Source organism: Leptidea sinapis, chromosome 1, assembly GCF_905404315.1.
Source record: "Leptidea sinapis chromosome 1, ilLepSina1.1, whole genome shotgun sequence".
Lineage (NCBI taxonomy): Eukaryota > Metazoa > Arthropoda > Insecta > Lepidoptera > Pieridae > Leptidea > Leptidea sinapis.
In genome coordinates, this window is record NC_066265.1 from 20467869 (window position 1) to 20488822 (window position 20954).

General features: G+C 33.8%; 1 protein-coding gene across 1 annotated transcript in view; it reads left to right on the forward strand.

Moving 5' to 3' along the window:
* The window catches only part of LOC126974451 (uncharacterized), a 128142-nt gene that overhangs the window by 87378 nt on the left and 19810 nt on the right, over positions 1 to 20954 (forward strand). The window contains exons 3-6 of the mRNA XM_050821988.1: positions 12809 to 12947; positions 15122 to 15186; positions 16265 to 16403; positions 18566 to 18678. Coding sequence (XP_050677945.1) covers positions 12809 to 12947; positions 15122 to 15186; positions 16265 to 16403; positions 18566 to 18678 — 456 coding nt within the window. The remainder of the gene's footprint in view (positions 1 to 12808; positions 12948 to 15121; positions 15187 to 16264; positions 16404 to 18565; positions 18679 to 20954) is intronic.

The following is a 20954-nucleotide window of genomic DNA, read 5'->3' on the forward strand; positions in this document are numbered from 1 at the left end:
TATCTACAAATAACGACGGTTAACAAAAGCCAGCTTAAGGTACACACAAGGTACAGGTCCACTCTTCTTTTTCATTCGCCTCGCTATATACACTCTTTATTTCCATAGCTTTGTTTACCACTTTTTCTTCATATTATGAGGAATTATTTGTATCCATTTTTCCATACAAAAGTTCTTGACTGCTTTCTCTTTGGTCTATAAGCCTAGATCTAGATTTATTATCCATAATTGTTTTTTAAATAAAAACAATATTACCACTATCCCGTTTTTGCTTTTTTTGATATTTTGTTTTTGTAAGTGCTAGAGTAGTTCAAAAAGTGTTTAAAATGGTTTAATCATATGGGCCGTTTACAGAGGGCTAGTTTACAATTCTGACAACAATAAACGAAAAATATAAAACAGTCCGACATAGAATATTTGCTTCCGATTCACTTACCAAAATTTCGTTGCGATTGGTTAGTATTTGGAGGAGGAAATTTCTGAGAACAAAACCCTGATTTTTGAGGTTTTAGCCGGAGATGTAGCTGTCCTTATCTATTGTCCGGACTAACGCGGGCGACAATTAATGTCGATGAAACTTCAGACAAAAAGACTTCAACTAATGTTTTCTCTTAAATATGCATATTATAGTGCCTGACCGCGAGAACCCTGCGCGTAACCACAAGATCGGCTCACTCGTCAATTATACCGCCTACTAAAACAGTTAAAACTAAGAGATCACAAACCACTTAAAGCTAATAAAACAGACCTAAAAGCCCCCCTAAGGTGAGTTATTAAAGTACAATTTGTTAAATATTTACGAGTTTCGGCGGTCAGTAGAATTTACAAGCGATTTGATTTACGACGTAATCACGTTACGACGTTCGATACATCAAAAATCTTTCAATTTTAATAGCGGCCATTACGGTGGAATGGCTTGAGAAATTTATACGGAATTGAAAAAAGGTCTGAGTATAGTAGAACTTTGAAATGAACCTTTTGAATTATATCCGAGGCTACATACCTTGATATTTTATTAGGTCTTTGCTAGTAGATGTATATGTTGGTGATCGAGATATCTGCTTTGAAACGACCAATTTTTAACGCATCTGGTTAGCTTATATCTATTTAAAGAGCGTTTCTAAATATATATTTAATATATCTATTAAATAAGTCTAACAATCTTAATGAAGTTTAGAATAACGGTATTTCTGGAGGCAAAACCGAATCTAGCCATCTAGCATAACTTTTGGGAAAACGCCACTTACTGATCTTATGCGCCCCTCATTTTACAAATGTCTCTTTCTCTCTCCCGCATTATTGTTTATCTCTATCACCGTTTGGTGTTAAGCTTTTTTGTCTAAGAGCAAACCCATAATATTATATATTATTCGAGTTGTTTGGCACGCATGTTTTAGCTTCAATTCGCAGGCTAAAAGGCCGGCAACGCTCCTGTGATTCCTCTGGTGTTGCAAGAGAATTACTCGCAGCTTGATGAAGTAGCGGGGGTATATCCACCTGAATACTCACTCACTCAAAGAAATTCGTTTTTAAGCTGTAATGCTTAGTAAGAGATGTCTGAAGATCGGATATACGAAGGACCGGAGATATTGTAGGTAGGTAGGAACTGGAAATCGGTGCCATGTTTAGGTCAAATTGTTCTTTGAAATTCTATTCCTAGAAGAAGCATATGCACAGTTATGGAGATAGTGGTAGCAATACACTTCATCATGAATCACGTTTTGTGCCATATTTTGGAATTCTGACCTAAGTGTTGGTACTCTTGCGATCATCGCTTTATTTAAAATAGGGACCTAAAACTGAGGTGAATTGAGGGTCTTGTTAAATATAGATATATTTACCATAAGGGTAGGCCCTTGGCTGCATTTATCCAATTTTCAATGGAATCACCAAAGATTTCTGTTTATAAAATGATTGGGATGATTTTGTATGTATTCAATGAGATTGAGCTGTCACACTCTGCCATGTTACGCTTCTTTGACTAAGTTCGGGTCAAGTCGATTTGATCACTCGGGGCAATATACCACAGTACTGTAAATGGTTTATTTCGTATTATTATATTATCTTCGCCTTTTTTAAATTTAATCTACTGTCTTTATAAAATTAGTTTTATTTCATTATTATTCACAATGACACGTAAATGCTTTTCAAACCTATGAAAATCACAATTGTATTTGTTCTTCATGCCCTGGAGCTTCGGGAATAAGCATACGTATACCAACAATCCTCTCTGCTAATAAATCCTGTCCTTTTCCAACGGGGAAACGAAATAGCTTGACACTAATGTGAACTATTTTTTACGAAACACTCATGCTGTTTTGCGAAAATGGTGTCCTATTTACTTTACATTGTTATGATTGTAATTATGTTTTACATCAGTTATTGTTATTATTAGGTCTAATCAGACCTCGTCGGGCTCACTAATTGAGAGTTGGTTATCATTAGAATTATGGAAGTGCTGTATGATGATTTTAGTTCCGTTACTATCTCAAATTTTACTGTAGCACTTTTTTATGAAAATAAGGGACGAGACGAGCAGGACGTTCAGGTGATGGCAATTGCTACGTCCTGTCCATAACAGTGCAGTGTCGCTCTTGATTCTTGAAAAACCCAAAAATTCTGAGGGGCACTACAATTGCGCTCGTCACCTTGAGACATAAGATGTTAAGTCTCATTTGCTCAGAAATTTCACTAGCTACGGCGCCCTTCAGACCGAAACACAGTAATGTTTACACATTACTGTTTCACGGCAGAAATAGGCGCCGTTGTCGTATCCATAATCTAGCCGGCATCCAGTGCAGGAGCCTTCTTGCAAGAAACTCGCAGACATACTTCACAACCCTTAAATATCCCAAAAAGGGTTTGATTTTTTAGGGGTATATAAAAACACGTTATTTTACTTAGTCTTAGATGTATTAACAAAAATAAGAATACGTCCTTTCACTAGTATGCATAACTCTATAAGAAACCTTAGGAATAGCGAGAGGTGATACAAACTCCAATCGCTTCACATTGTCAGTCGTTCTCGCAGACTAGCCTTATCATTTTTCTCAATATGACAACCATAATTTCGAAACTCAAAATTGATCTAATAATTCGTCGAAAAGTATATTCCATGCGATAATTCAGCCAACACTCGTGTTGTATAAATATAAATACACAACACTTAAATATTATGAACGTTACTTTTCGCTTTATAAACATGTCTTAATCTCATGTGAGACAAATAATTAAGTTAAAATGTGTTACATAAGTAGGTAAAGATGTAACAAAATGTTCGGTCTTGATTTAAACAAATTAACCCACAGGCGGGTTGGCAGCCTTTTATTGTATACGATACGATTTTATCGCTTATTGTCATAGTAATGTATGTCTCAGTATGATGAAATATCTTCGTTAACATTAAAATATTCATCAAATACTGAGTTTTCGTTATTAGTTATTCTTAAGTGTTTAATTGCAACTAGTGTAAAATTACAATATTCTAGAAATTCTTCCTTTTATCAAATTCAATGCACTTTTGGAATATTTAAAAAGTATTTAGTTGTAGGTTTCTGCGCTAATTATGCACATAATATTAGTTCAATTTATCTGTATGTAGATCCACGTTTTTTCTATTTTCATGAATATATTATTAATTTATAATGTAATCTATTTTGTGATATTTTTGAAATAATCTTTAATTCAACTGCTGCTGCTGTATACATGGACTCCGTTTCACGATCCGATATTATATCGTGCATTCTAAATAGAAGACAAGAGGCCCTCTTCATGAGTTATTAGCCAAGTTAGCTGAGCACGGCATTAATTTTGTCGAGTTGTTACTCGCTATATTGACAGTGTTATTATGCGAAGTTCGTTAAGTCGAGAATTAAACATGTAAGACCGTCTTAAGAGTTTTACTTGAGTTTATTGATAAGGCCAGAGAATATTTCAGCAAACTTGGTACTATTAAGTTGAACTGGACGGCTTGCAGATGGAACGATGAAGCTTTACATAAATAAAACCTTATTGATGATACCCGCCTAAGAGTTAAATTAAATAGATTTATTTTGGAAGTGTTTACTATATAGATACACGTTTTTAAAATTCATTGAATTAACGATTCACGGCCATAACCAAATTACAACTTGATTTAAAATTGGTTATGTACGTTAGAATTTATTAAGTGAATGAGTAGTTTTAATGTTTTAACTCATAGATGTTGTTATAGAGGTCACGTCCAGTTTTCACAAGAACCAAAGAATTCAATAGGTACCTACCAAAACTTCTTAAACTCGACCTTGTATCTCCGACAATAAGGTCGAGTATGACATAATTTGCTGTTACATAAACATCCTACTTACTTGTTTATTATTTTTTATTAATTGTTTCTTATTTACCACAATGTACGAAATTATTCTAGAATAGTCCTCAGGGATATCATACTTGATTCAGTTCTTTATTCAGGGATTTAGAGCGATACAACTACGAGTCTGTTACTGGAGATATTTATAAGCAATTGGTTTAACGAGTAATTCGTTACTTGTAAGAAGTGTTTCAGTCATAGCTGGATCGTGTAATAATTAATATTTTTTTGAATTGTACTGGTGTTTTCCGATTCCTATAGTCCTGACATATTGTAACAATATTATTATATCGCTAATAACTATCCAATAGTATATACTAATTTTAGATAAAATACTGCAATATTATCTGGATAATTCTAACTTAATATCATGAAGACCCGAATGTCCGACAGATGTTAAGAGAAGCCTGGAGACATATAATATTAGCTACAGTTTAAAGTAAAGCCACGTCCACGCCAGTCTTTGAGTAGGTAATCAAGAACTTTAATGATTAACTTCGTGCATTGATGTGACGTCTTCAAAAGTTAAATTGAAATAAAATACTCAAATTATTAAAATCAAATAATTAAACGATTTAAACATAATTATATATAAATGTAATTATGGATAAAATACTAAAAACTAAATCTACTAAAATCCTTAATTTTAATAGTCATTTCCAATGAAGTTGCTATTTCATATAATTAAGATTATTGAAGTAAAATTTCTTTACGTACGCTTGACTTGGAGTAAGCTGGTGAATGCGTGACGAGAGCGTTACAAACGAACGCTAGCGTTACGCGAACGGTAGCGTTACGAGAACGGTGATTTCTTGATTATTTTGTAATTTCATTTCGTTCTTGAATAATTTTATAAATTAATATTTTGTTTTACTTCAGTCGTGTGGTCTAAAACACACTCATTTTTTTATCCTGATGTTTCGGTACTTTTATAATCTCATTGATGGCGGGTGGTTGAGCTTGAGACCGAGTCAAGATAGTAATAGTTGTCCCAGTTGCTAAAACTTCAGCACCATTTGTTGTATCATCTTTCTGTAATTTCTTTTTAATAATTATATGTGATGCTCGCGTTTTTGAAAATAGCTATTTACAGTCTTATTTTTTAATAGTTTCTTTATTTTTTGTTATAATATGTAAAGATATTATATAGAAAAACTATTGGAAACTATCCATATTTAAAAAAGAACAATGCCAGACTTGCGAAAAACAATTAGACACTCATTTCTTCAGGGAACTCAATTTCTGCTACCATATCTTTTATGAACGTACGATAGCGAACTATTTTAAGCCTAATTCTATTTGCAATATATAAAGAGCGAATATATGTTTTAGGCAAAATCTAGACAATTTGTTGAATTTCATTCATAAACGTACGATTTGTTAGTTAGTGTATAACCTTTTTAAATTCAATAAGTGGTTTTTACTAAAATAAATGTATTTATTTAAAACATGTTTCGGAGCGCACTGTGAACTCGCCCTAACATAGGCTGGACGATGAAAACAATATGAGAACAAGCTTTCTCCCAGTCGACAATCGCCCACGCAGTCTACTGAACTAGGTTCCTGTGGCTAGTTTCTGTAACAATACAATAACTCTGTCTATGCGGAAATTGAGCGCATATTACATGTCTTTCGTAAATAATGCCTTGTTAGGTAACAGTTTTAAGTAAAGTTATAGCTTTTGCATGTGGCTTTCTGCTCGTTTATACCCTTTATGCGACGGATGATTTCAATTTCATTAACGTTTTAATAGGGAAAAGATTAACAAGCGAGCCTTCATGGTCATCTAATGGTAAATGACTATCGCATATGAAGAAGCTTGTTATTAAGTTTGATTGTACGTAAAATAAGATTCCTTAGGATCGCATTCTGTCGTCATGCATTTCACCAGTAAGAGGATCCTTTGCAACGATGCTGGCTAGATTATGGGTACCACAACGGCACCTATTTCTGCCGTGAAGCAGTAATGTGCAAGCATTATTGTGTTTCGGCCTGAAGGGCGCCGTAGCGCCGTAATTACTGGGCAAATGAGACTTACATCTTATGCCTCAAGGTGACGAGCGCAGTTGTAGTGCCGCTCAGAATTTTTGAGTTTCTCAAGAATCCTGAGCGGCACTACATTGTAATGGGCAGGGCGTATCAATTACCAACAGCTGAGCGTCCGGCTCGTCGCGTTCCTTATTGTCATAAAAAAAATGCTAAACATCCAGATCTATTTATCACCTTCCGTAAATAAATTATATATGTGAAGATGAATGCAATGGAAATTCATACGTTTTTTTTAGCGGGGATTGAATTCACAACCTCGACACACAATCAGTCACACCACCGCTGGTTCAACCGTCACATCTTGTGAGGCTTTTACCAGACACGAGCTTGTAATATGGTTACGGGAAAGTAGTATGTTTTATCAAAAATCCCCAATAGAATTTCAACGAACATATGGTAGGGATAAAAAAGATGATGGTTATAACCTACTTTAAACAATATCTAGTAGTTATTTGGGATCCGATATTTAGTGGCACCAGTTCTGTTCCTATGTCTCGGCTTCAGTAGCCCGAGAGAGCCAACTTACTTAAAGCTTCCCATTCTATGCAATACGGTAGAGCTTTATCCATAAATTGGCCTCGTTAGTCACATATTAATATCTATGGGTCTTCTTCTTTATCCTTGCCCTATCCCATTTAAATAGGTGTCGGCTCTTTTAATCAATCTTCGTCGGGACCCAGGATGACCTTCTGTCCTGGCTCGTCCGCGAATCAATTTGGACTGTTTGTAGATCTTTGATATAAATTATATTTAAATATAAATATTTGTTCAAGATAACGCGTTCAACACTTATAGTATCATCATAGTTTTATGTCCAAATGGCACAAAGATAAAGACTCACTGAGACAGACATATTTGCGACTTTTACTATCTTCAGCAGTTGAAGCAGCATTCCCAACACCAACTAAATCAACTTGGAAATGAGAACGATCCGGAGTGTCGACGCAAGTCGCGTCCCACACCAGCGCCCTTCCTCGTGCTCAAGCTACCAGGGTGATAGGGTCCTTCGATTAGTAATTATATTCATAATTTTATTGTTTCATATTCTACAATACTATCAAAACATATGTTTACGGTAAAATATAAATTCCTACTAAATATTACCAACAATAAACTTTTACTGAAATAGCTAATTCCACCAGTTACTAGAAAGCTTGTGTTATGAAGAGTTAATTTTATGTATTTTCCAATATATTTTGAGTATTTAATTTACCTTTGTATTTAATTAATTCCCATCGGACAATCGACATCCTGTATCCGTCGAATATCAATCACTTTCAAGATATTTGTTGTATTGTATTCCTTTGTTTATAGAATTTGTATGCAAAACAAATAGCCTACAAATATACAGCATATAATATAATTAATTACTAATAAATTGATGTTAATTCTTTGAGGTTTAATTTTTAAATTCTCAAAACTCGTAAATGGTATTTAGTTAGCTACATACATAAGATGAAGCATGTTTTTAAAAATAGATCTACGAAGAGCTTGTCAAAGTATCAAAATTTACTGTCTATGTAGTTACACACTTTATTATTAATGTTTAAAAGTAAAAATGTAATGATTTTCTTACCAAATGTACCATAACTTAATCTCGTCTTTAATTACCGCTGTAAGTTACAAGTTTATACGTAATTAAGTAAGGCTATTTGTAAAGTAAGTAATCTAAAACTAAGCGAACGTAATTAAGACAGAACTTAATTAATTCACGCTGTACTAGTTTACGGAAATTCAAAAATTTAAAATCAGCAGCACCGTCATGGTGTAATCAAGAATAATTTAATAAATCAACTGCCTGCCGTCTCTTAATCGAAATTAAGTAATTAACAACACCCGCCCAAAGTAAATACAACCTTAGTTGTGTGTGTAGCCGTGTTATGAAGGAACATTTAATTTAGTCGGCTTCGCCTTCGCGTTATAAGCACCATTATTGCACTATCAAAAATCTAATGCGAGTTTTAATTTGACTTTAGGGGAGTCGCCGCTTTATTAAAATTTAAGACTGAAGAATATTAAAGCAGAATAGATTGGACTGTTATATTCTGTAAATAAATGATGTGGCTTTAAGTTGAATGTTAAGTTTGTAGACAACGTTTTATTTATTCATTGTTTGCGGTTTCAACTTTGGTCTTAAGCCTTTGCCTTTTATTTGGGCGTTAAGGTACGCGAGAATTATTTATATGACCTTGACGACTTTAATAACTATTTATATGACCTTAAGGTAGTAAACAAATAAGAGTTTTGCCTGTCAATTTATAGCATTTCATAGTACACAAAGAGAAAGCAAGTATTTATTTTGGAAATGTGACGTTCTGAACACCATTTTTACATAATAAGGGTAAAGTTTTTGATTTATTTGCTTTGTTAAGGATTTTTTTATTGTTACACAACCGAACACTACAATAAATTTAAGATCTAGAATATATACCTACTGTACTCGACGCAATAAATAAATTTAACTAAATATAATTGTTTATGCAGGTTGTACTTTTTATGATGATGATGACTTACGGTACGCAGACGTGGTCGCTAACTATGGGCCTGATGAGAAAGCTCATGGTTGCTCAGAGGGCAATGGAGAGGGCTATGCTCGGAGTTTCCCTGCGAGATCGAATCAGAAATGAGGAGATCCGTAGGAGAACCAAAGTTACCCACACAGCCCAAATGATTACGAAACTGAAGTGGCAGTGGGCAGGGCACAGAGTTCGACGGACAGATAGCTGTTGGGGCAGTAAAGTCCTCGAATAGCAACCACGTACCGAAAGACGCAGTGTTGGTAGGCCTCCCACAAGATGGACCGACGATCTGGTCAAGATCGCCGGAATACGTTGGATGAGGGCAGCGCAGCATTGATCGTTGTGGTAATCTTTGGGGAGGCCTTTGTCCAACAATGGACGTCTTCCAGCTGATGATGATGCAAATTGTATTATAGACTTATAATTCCGTATAGATAACCTGACAGCTGGATAGTGCGTGATCAATGTTGACTTGTAAATGTGTGCGTTACCTAATGGTTTAATATTTAATATACAAAGGAGCTAATTACTTGTGAATCAAAATCGTTACAGCAACAATAGATTCACGTTCCTTTTCTTACTGTATTTTCATTAGAGATGTTCTTCTCTCTCTATATATATATAAATATGTGGGTTGTACCTTTGTTTGAAACGTTCAGAAAACCAACAAAAATGATACGTCACAAACATTCCGAGAATAAAGTATAATTTAAAATTAACAACAAGTCACGTTGCAATCCAGCTTCTTAAACTTATTCGTAACTTGGAAGTCTTGAAATAGCAGAAGCATTGCGACATTAAATTATTATTTCCGAAGTTCTCGGACGCTAAATACGAAACGCTGAGAAACGACATAAATAATACATCGCTATGAGCTTCAAATGTTTTAAAAAGATTTAATCTGAGCGCTCTCAAAGAAATTGCGCTAAAAATTTATGAAAATATCTAAAATAAAATGGAAAATAATTTAACATGATTTGCATGTTTAGTTTTCATATTGAAATGACCCGCAAAGGACACAATAAATTTCCTTTGTATTGAAAATCAGACCACCATAATTCGTAGCATTATTAATTAAAACAATAATATCCTGATAATCTTCATCCTCAATAGAGTATATTTTTTATATTGATAAGGTACGAGACGAGCAGGACTTTCAGCTGACGGTAATTAATACGCTCTGCCCATTTCAATCCAGTGCCACTCAGGATTCTTGGAAAAAACCAAAAATTCTGAGCGAGGCTACAATTTCGCTCTTCATTTTGAGACATAAGATGTTAAGTCCCAGTAATTTCACTAGTTACGACGCCCTTCAGACCGAAACACAATAATGCGTACAAATTACTTCTTCATTCTTACTACATCACTACTTTTAGCCGGCATCCTTTGCCTCCCACTGGTGGTATAAATAGTTTTACTATTGAGAAACTACAACCTAAGTAAGTCTCACAGTAACTGTTCGATGGTTCTGAACAGGTTCAGCATTATATTATGACCCAGTCTGTTTGATAAATACCGAGAACATAATAATAGCCTGAAATGTTTAGATGAGAAAAGTTACGCACCTCTAGAATTTTAGTATAAATTCTAAAACATCGCAGCCTCGCTCTATCAATTATTATGTATTTTGGCGTTTTAACTGCCTAAGGCTAAAACGTATAGTGTGCTAGTTATTGTAAAAGATTTTTATTTGTATGCTTTCACCCAATTTATTTAAAAAAATTACTTGACTTTTATTTGATGTGAAACTGTTTCTAGTGGGTCAAAATACGTCTTCTTGCCCTTGAATTAAAAAAAATATATAGATGAAAGGAGTCGGCTCACACAGTATTTAATAGTATAACCGTTTGATTGTTACATTATAAACCCTAACTCAATGCGGGTTCATTCAAGCCCGTTTCCCGTGGGCCGTCATGATCATGAAGCTCATTTTTATTCATTGGGCCTGCCAGGGGCGCTCAATGGGTCCACCATTGTATTGTAATCACCGCATCACTGCTACTTGTGCATAGCCTCACTACAATTGCAACATTAAACGATTGGTTTAAACGATAATGTTCTCAACTAGATACAGTTATTCCGTATTTTGTTCGACTATTGTTATTAATATAGCAGACTGCTTAGTGCTTAAACACCTGCTATTACAAAAAAGTTAAAAATACGTTGAACACTTGTTTTAAAAAAGTTTATTTCAATTTTACAATTCAATTCATTTATGAAGAGATTATTAAAATACAAAATAAGAATAATAATACAAGTTTTACTTAAAAGCTAGTTAACACTGTGCCTGAACTAGGTAAACCTGTGTTTCAGGCGTAAAGAGCTTATATTAAAACTAAATAATCACAAAAAAGAGAAACTTAATAAAGTAAAGAGGTATATATTAAACTACAGGTTCATCTACAGTTCTATTACAAATATTTGTCTTTGTATTGTTTAGCGTTCAACAATCTTTAGACATTGCTTATATTTAAACACGAGTCGAAACTTGTCTAAGGTGTGTTTTACGGATAGATCATATTCATAATATCATGATGACAGATCGATAATCGACAAAAATTTTGTTCCGTATCTTCAATTGTTCCTATACACTCCAGTTTATGTTGTGCTTAACGACGTTTTACTTAAACACAAGCTATACACTGTTTTGTAATAGAAAGAGATAAACTCCAATTTAGACGTCGTTATTTTTAGGTCACTGACGTTGTTATAGTTAGGTCACTGTTTAATAAAATATGTGTCTAAGCCATGTGTAAATTATTTTTTTTAATAATAAAGTTTACCTTTAATGTTTTTGACTGCTCGTCTTTATATCTAGAGGTGGTAAGTTGCAAAGTTGAAATCTTTTCAAGGTTCATCAGAATAATATTCCGTTCAAAAATGCATGATCCAAAGATTTGTTTCTTCTCTCTCGCATTGTTAAACGTTATATTTGATGTACATTTTGCAAGGATTTTTATATTATCGTCACAAATAATTTCCTATTTAAAATGAACGTAAATTATATTAATATATATTCATTAAAATAAACCAAAAATATTAAGTTTGCATAAAATCGCTGCACATATTAATTGTACCGTAATAAATAATAAAATAATTAAATGAAATGATATTCCGTTGTGAGTGTTATGACATATTGTTGCCGAAAGCTCTTCAACTGCAGTAATATGAATATTTTATGCTTTCATTACGTGAAAATACACGGAAATGTTCAGTATTGTAATAATTGTAACTGACAAGCACATTGAAATCAACGTTATATTTATAGGATTGCGAGAATTAATTGGTACTTTATTATATTAACATTGAATGGAATATTCTCTTCTGTGAACAACTAAACAAAGTCTAATGCTAAATATTACAGGATAATTTTATTATTTGCAATAATATTTTGCAGCAATTTGAAGAAGCTAGATTTCGCATATACTCGAGCATAATATACCGAAAATATAGTCACAAGGACGCCCCAAAGCAACGTATTGGTTGGGAACTAAGCGTCCTTATACTAGATTCCTAATATTGTCAGTGTACCAGGAATAAATATAAGCTTGTTAGGTTAGCTTACTGCTCAGCTGTCGAGTAAGTCTTATAATGTCAATTAGGGTGTTTGACGTGATGAGGATGTGGCAAGGTTTTACATTTTTTTGGTAAAAACATCTACTTTCTCTGGGTCCTAAGGTAATAAGAAGTTTGTTTAATGTAACCAGTTATACTCATGGTTAAAATTTACGCTCATATAGTGCAGAATACATGCCAAGTGTATATTATATATTTTTACGCCGTTGGCCCTTTTACGTTTTATGCCAGTATTGTTTTTTCTGATTTCCGGGGTGGTTGAGATATGGGTTAATTTGGTGTAATATAATTCTGATTTTTACTCTCTTGTTCTCAGGTTGCGAGTTCCCGACCCGCTGGCAAGGCAAATGGTTCCAGTCTGGCGTGACGCAGCCCATTCTGATCGACGGAAACATTTTGTCGAACAAGGGAAGATGTCTGTCGTCAGAAGGAGACAAGTTTCTGACTGTTGACGAGTGAGTATACGATTCAGTTAACTATATTTATACATACAGCCGAGTATGGCATAGGCACCGGGTCCTCTTACAAATGGCGGCAAAAGAGAGCTTTGGTACGAATGAGAAGGAGTATGATTAGCAAGGAAAGTGAAATAGAAGGACTAGGAAATCTTTAGTTTCCGTCTGACGTGTTTCTCAACAGTTGAATGAATGTAAAAATGAATAAACTTGAATAAGTGCAAATTATATCTATTGTTTTGGAAAAGTGTTTTTGAGTCGGTTGTTTTTTTTTGATTTTATTTATTAACTGTAATGTTAGAATTGATACCCGCAGACTATACTATCGTGTAGACTACCTGACCAATGCTGATCTTTCAATGTGTGCGTTATCTAGTGGCTTAACATTCAAAATATCAAAGAGCTAATGCCAAGGTTGCCCGGCTCTTTACTACTGTTTACACAAGCCTAGAGTTGAACACACATACCGATATTTATGGATTATGCGACTTGCAGGTGGTTGGCTTAGTTGAGTCTCGTGTTGCGCTGGGGCGTAACACGAGAGGCGCGGGTTCGAAGCCCGCATCGTTCATAAATTATAGTACAACATAAATATATATGTTTATGATTTGTCAATCAAAATCGGCTACAGTAACAATAGATTACCTACCAGTGGGAGGCTCCTTTGCACAGGATGCCGGCTAGATTATGGGTACCGCAACGGCGCCTATTTCTGTCGTGAAGCAATAATGTGTAAGCATTACTCTGTTTCGGTCTGAAGTGCTAGTGAAATTACTGTGAAAATGAGACTTAACATCTTATGTCTCTAGGTGACGAGCGCAATTGTAGTGCCACTCAGAATTTTTGGGTTTTTCAAAAATCCTTAGCAGCACTGCATTATAATGGACATGGCGTATCAATTACCATCAGCTGAACGTCCTGCTCGTCTCGTCCCTTATTTTCTTAAAAAAAAGATTCGCTTACCTTTAGAAAAGAAGATAGAATAGAATTCCTTGCTGTATCTCTATTATAGATGTTCTTCTCTCTCGCAGGACTTGTTTATGTATACGCTAGTATAATATGATGTATACTTATGTCTATAAGGTATAAGAAAAGATCATTATCAATTCGTACAAGCGAAATGAATGAAACAGTTACCTCGTTCTATCAAACAACATTCGTAGAGGCACAAAAGACAGATGACTCAATAATGTAAATGTTGAAATTATACCGAGATCATTGTCTCCTGAACGTCCCTCGTAGGACTTGATCAATATAATCACACATCGGAGTCATTCATCACACGCTATCGCTACACGCATGTTCATAATATACTATGTGACTTCAAAGGTAAAGCGTTATAAACATTTGAGCTTAAATTATTAGACTGTGTTTTGGACGTAGATGCTGGTCATTTTTAAACATTATTCACTTAGCATTAAACGAAGCTCTTTTGAATTGTCACTAATTTCTTTTAAATTACTGAATCCACCTTAAGTTCGGAAAATTTAGAGCTCGTGAGAAGAACATACTCAGAAGCTCAACGGCCACTCTTTTCAATCAAATAAAGTATTGTACAATGGCTGTAATATACATAACAAATTCATTTAAAAGGCTGCATCAAAATATGAATTGTATTTAAATAATATTTCATAGAATGTAATAAAAAATTAACTGTATATATTATAGAATATAACATTCAAATTAAAAAAAAATGCTTTTTTTTCTATTTCTCATTATGTGTCTGTTTTTTAGATATTTTTCACTATATATGTTTTACAAGTATCCAAAGCATTACAAGATCCAAAATTCAATTTAAATAAATTCTGTCTACAGAAAAAAATCACACCATTTTTTTACCATGTTACTAAACAAAGCAAAAAAAGTTAAAATATAGTTCGGTAAGATTGTACCGTAGTTTACTGAAACTTCACAAGATAATATTTTCAATTACTTAATAAATATCATGACAGATTGAAAAACTGTGTTGTATGGCAATTACGTGAACTAGCCTCGTATTAAAGAGAAATTATTACCACATGGTCAAGCCACGCTCATGAGTTTAATTCTATTTTAAATGCATGGCCTTAAGGCAACTAAATACATCACTGGAACTACTATTAAGGTTTATTTAAAAGTCATGTTGTCTGAGGTCAAAACAGATATAAAACGATATGTGATTGTTTTGTTAACAGGAAAGGCTGCTACAGGTGCATAGTTCTTCATGAAAAACACATCAACGTACTGCAGTATAAAGAAAGTAAGTCATTCAAATTACTATTTATAACGTAAAAAAACATTTGCGTCTTGGGACGGACAGTAGTGATAACTTAAACTAATCTAAGTTGCACTATTTAATATTAGTTATATATAAGTTAGGATATCACCCCACCATCTTGATGTGTGGCGGTCCTCCACAGTGCGGTTTTCAAGGAGCTTTCTTCCACGTGCTACAAAGCTGTGGAATGAACTTACTTGTGCGGTGTTTCCGGAACGATACGACATGGGTACCTTCAAAAAAAGCGCGTACACCTTCCTTAAAGGCCGACAACGCTCCTGTGATTCCTCTGGTGTTGCAAGAGATTGTGGGCGGCGGTGATCACTTAACAACAGGTCCTCCTATTCCATAAAAAAAAATGAAATTGTTTAACCTGAGAAAAGTTTAAGTTATTGCTTAGACCTTATTTACATTAATGTGATAATGTAAGGAAAGGTTATTTATTAATAAAAAATAAAAAATAAAATTACTTGTTACAATTCTTTAATACGTACATTAGAATTTTGTGTATATATACGAGTATGTTAGGCATGTTGGGGGTTTTTGGTAGGGGAAAAAAATAAGTGAAATTGAATGGATTTGGTGCAAATTTCAATGTGTATATAATGTGCATTGTTGGATTAGTGTTTTTGTTATATTATTGAAAATAATTTTGAAAAATAAACTGAAATTAATAATTTAATTGTTTTTAAACATTTGAAAAATTACAAATTTTAATACTAAAAGTTCTAAGTTTTAACTTTTTTTTATGATAATAAGGGACGAGACGAGCAGGATGTTAAGCCTCATTTGCCCAGTAATTACACTAGCTACGGCGCCCTTCAGACCGAAACACAGTAATGCTCACACATTACTGCTTCACGGCAGATATAGGCGCCGTTGTGGTACCCATAATCTAGCCGGCTTCCTGTGCAAAGGAGACTCCCACTGGTTACTTCTACTACTTCGTTACTATTCATTTCCTAAATTAATCCTAATAAATATAATATAATACAATCAATACTAATAATTGAATTTATTTATTAATCTATCGTGACACTAACGTACCTCAATGTTGCAGCATTCTGTCACCGACGAGATGCTCTTCCACATCTCTGCTCATCGATAACGGGAGATGCTCTTCTCTACTCAATGTTCCGGGAGAACGCTGATCCAGTCGACTGTCCCTTGAAAGGTCCCTTCTCCTTTACTTACAACAGGTATGTGGACTTACCTTCAAAGACATATTACTTTTCTCTTTCTCTTATTTATTAGTCTGATAATAGATCTAGTTTTCCACCTATAATTTAGACATCACATACACTTAGATGAAAAGAGACTTAATTGTGCTCATGCAGGGCATAGAATCGGAAAAGAAACTATTTAAACGTGAAGAAACAAACTAAGCAAATCCGTATCATCATACACGGCGTAACCTTCAAGTCCCAAATTATAACGAACAACGAGAAAAGAAACCTAACGGACGCAAGAAAAAGAGTGTGTGTGAAATAAGTAGGAGAACTTTTACTAGCATAATGTATGTTTGTTCAACATGAAAGTCACGTCTAATTTTCACAGTCATAAAATTATATAGATAAGGGTACTTATATTTAGTTATATTTCACAATCTAAGGTTGAGTATGGCATAACTTATTGATACACAACAACTTGCTTACTGATTCAAATCAAAATCATTTTATTTATGTAGGTCACGGCAATGACACTTAGGAATGTGAAAAAAAAAATTCTTTTTGAATCTACTACTACTTCGTAAAGGGTTACTAGATAGACCCCCTAATGAGTAGAATTAGCAAGAAACTCATTGCCCTCTTTTAAATCATGATTGACATTTTCATCGTTTTACAAATCATTTCAATTACAATATAATGTGTAAAGTGATGCAACAAACATACTCAAACGTAAAATAGTCAATGCCTTACACAACTAAGTTTAAAAAGTAAAATATGTAAATTAATATAAAACAAAAGTTATTGAGTACAGTAGCTGCATCATCCACTTACACCGTAAATAAATAAAAATATTTCTCTGTTTTTTTTTTCAGAAAAATCCTCAGGGAAATATTAATAGGGCTCGGCGAATCTTCTCGTTACATTATTAAAAATATAGCGCGATATAACAAGCAATACGGCTTCAATTGTGTTACATATGATCAGTATTAGTGTGTAGCGAGTTACAGGTACCTAACCTTAGAAGTGGTTCACTGACTGTTGGGACCTCTAATAAACTTAATTACTCAATTGCTTAATACATACTTGTTTTTTCTGAACCACTTAGTCCGGGCACATAATAATAAATATAAATTAAATTAAGAGTTTCGACAAAAAATTACATTTAAAAAAATTTCAGTTTCAAACACATTTCCCTTTTATCAAATTTTAGTGTTATTTTTATTTAATTCTTTAAAAAAATTGAATTGAAAAATTATAGAAAATAATCCAGTATTTTTTCATGTATACAAATCTGTGTGACGAATTCAGCTCACATCGATCTCGGGTCTATGAGGACCTGAGCGACACATAAACACAATTACAGCCCACAGATTCCCGTGTATTGTTTACGGATGCTTTTCCATTTTCCTGTACGGTGATGGCAGTTGATGTTTGTGTTTCTGCTTGTTTCAATTAAATCGAAATTCTGTTAAAACAGATTATCTCGCGTGAAAGTTGTGTTACGGGTGAGGAAACATGTTAGTATGATCATGGGGAACCGTTTTACTTTGGCTATGTAGCGTCGAGTGCCCGTTACGACACTGATTACTTTAATGCTAGCTTTAGCATTCAATTTGCTTGTTTATTGCTAGCTAGCATAGCATATGACCCTAGTACTGTTTCATCATTCTGTTCCTTATAGTTTTCCTTGTTTAGTGCTAAACGGACGGCAGTCATCACTTGTAAATCGATGACTGTAGAGCTATTTTGTCTTTCTATTCCTTAAAGAAAAAAATAAATGAAATTTGATTTGCTTAATTAAGCGTTATTGTTTCCATGTATGTCAGGTTTACCGCTACGTAAGCGAACTGATAAAAAACTTATATTTACTAAATAATAAATGTTCAGATTCAATCTTTCGAAGCTTCGTAGATTTAATATGTCTACTCGCATATTTAAATAACCAAGTGACAGCCCTAAGAACGTATGTCAGAATTTTAAAGTTCCGTTCGGTAGCTTTCATTCTGCTCCATAATTTATACGCGTGTTATTATGACATTGTTAAAGAATCTAATATTACTTTGGAAATTTTAAAATAAAATGTATTTTCCTTTTGATAAAAAACATAATACTCATTTTAAATAACGTTTGTGTGTTCAGTATCATAGATGTATTACTAAAACACTTTGACCTTTGTATTCACAACTTCTCAGAGGCCATGGTGATTGCAAAATTCCTGCTTCTTCCATTGAGAGCTGCACCGAAGATTCCAGATTGTTACTGAACTATCAGGCATGCCCCGATGTCTACGGCTCAGAGAGTACGGGTAAGTCTAGAATTTGTTCGGAGAAGTTTTATCCATGTCTACAAACTTCCCCAGGTTTTTAGCGTCAGTAATTCTTCTCGTCGACCAAAATATATATTGCTAGCAGTTTACCCCGGCTTCGCACGGGTATATACCAATTTAACAAAAAAATTAAAATATAACATAGCCTATGTCACCCGGTTATAGTGTAGCTTCCCAACAGTGAAAGAATTTTTCAAATCGGTTCAGTACTTTCGGAGCCTATTCAATGCAAACAGCTTTTAATATCAAAATTTTGTAACTAGCTAAAAATTTGTAATATTTCAGTGAATTGATTTGCAATACGTAAGTTTTTAATTTATGCGTAGTAATGGAACATTACAAATATCAGGTTGTGGCTTCATCTAGTTGGACAAAGTATACAAGATTTTATGACGATTTGTCACTGTAACGGTTAGCTCAGTTGGGAGTGCACTGGCACGGAACGCCAATGATACTCGCTAATATTCTGATTTGCAGATAAATGAAACATCCATTTTCTTTCCAGTGGTTCTTTTTCCATTTGCCCATTTTCAAAATTGTATAAAATTACTACACCCAATGAAAATGTCCTCCAACAAAATTTGCTATCATATTATTTGTCACGTAGGTAATTTTTGTTTTTAGACGTAAAGTTATTTTTTCGGTTTATATTAACTTCACCTGTGCCTATATATGTAGCGGAATCTTATCCTACATCAAGCTGTCCAGTCTTTATATGCGGACTGGCCTATGATGAAATCGAGGCTTTTAAATGTAAGTGGCGCTCCGACGGAACCCGAGAGGTCGCGGGTTTGAGTCACTCATCGTTCATAAATTTTGGTAACAAATTTATTGTTTCAATTATTATTATTATTCTGAAGTCAACTTCCTAATATGCAATTATTGGGGTTGAGCAGGTTATCAATTGTAAAGTAGATCCTGTAGATGAAGTTGGACAAGACATACCAAGATTTACGAACCATGCGTCACCCGGATGGTTGGTTCAGTTGCTAAGAGCACGGAACGGAACGGACGAAATATTATAATTAAGACGTAGTCTTAAAATATATATAAATACGGCAACTCTTACACAACCTGCAACGATACCAATCAAAATAATAATAATGGGAATTATTTTTTAACTAAGCTTCTTTTTTTTTAATAAAATATATAACGATCATTCTTCACTACTATATGTTGTGTAATAAGGGGTATTAAAACACGAATGTGTGTAGTATCACATGTGTTTTAATACCTAATTATCAACAGTTGCATACAGGACTTTATCTACACCCATAATATGAATCCTCTATAAAAGATTCTGAAACAGTTAGCTTACTGCTAACATTAAAAACGCCAGGCCTAGTAACCATACTATCGTCCAAAGGAGTGTTCTTGTGAAAACGGATGGTATAATGTTGTACTGAATTTCATTACAACACTCGTTTGGACGATGTAATGGTAATTAGGACATTAGGTGTTAGAATCTTTAATAGAGGATTTAAGGCATGGGTGTAGATAAAATAATAAAAAATCTATACTTGGTTTCATTATAAATTATTTATTGGAATTCTCGACTGACAAAATTGTCCATCTTATTTGGAAAATAATTAAGGGCCAGAGGGCCTCACTCCTTTGTTCGCGCCGCTCGAGGACGCATCAAGAAACAAATAATTATATTTCAACAATAATGTCAAATAACAATTTTCACTGTCACAGTCCGAATCAAATCTGAACTGAATAAATGTTTTACATTGCTGCTTATTGATCAAGAATATTTGAAACAACTGGAGTAAATGCGGCAATGTATATGCAGTCGAAGCACGTTGAGTAATTAGTGGCATGTTTCATATTTCGGCTTTGTTTTTATACATATATAAAGTATTTTAGTCATTTATTATATTGGAAAATCAACTTATCGCTGGTCACACCACGTGCACATCCAGGGATGGTGACATCATAATAAGGGAATAATTTAAAAAGTTTCACAGATAATTCCTTTTTCCGTATTTCGTGCATATTTCTAAAGTGTTGAGAATAGTTTAAAAGGAATAATTCAATATTTTTAATTTGATTACTATTGTTAAAAATAAGATGTTGTTTTATCTGTTGAGTTTGAAATGCAATGGTTATATTTTTAAGTAATTTAGTAACTTGAATAAGATAAACAGCACATTAAATCATAAAAATAAAATTCAGATATAATTTATCACGTTAGATTATATTTTTGAAATCCCATTAATTTAAGCGGGACCCCATAGCCAATTCATTTAAAA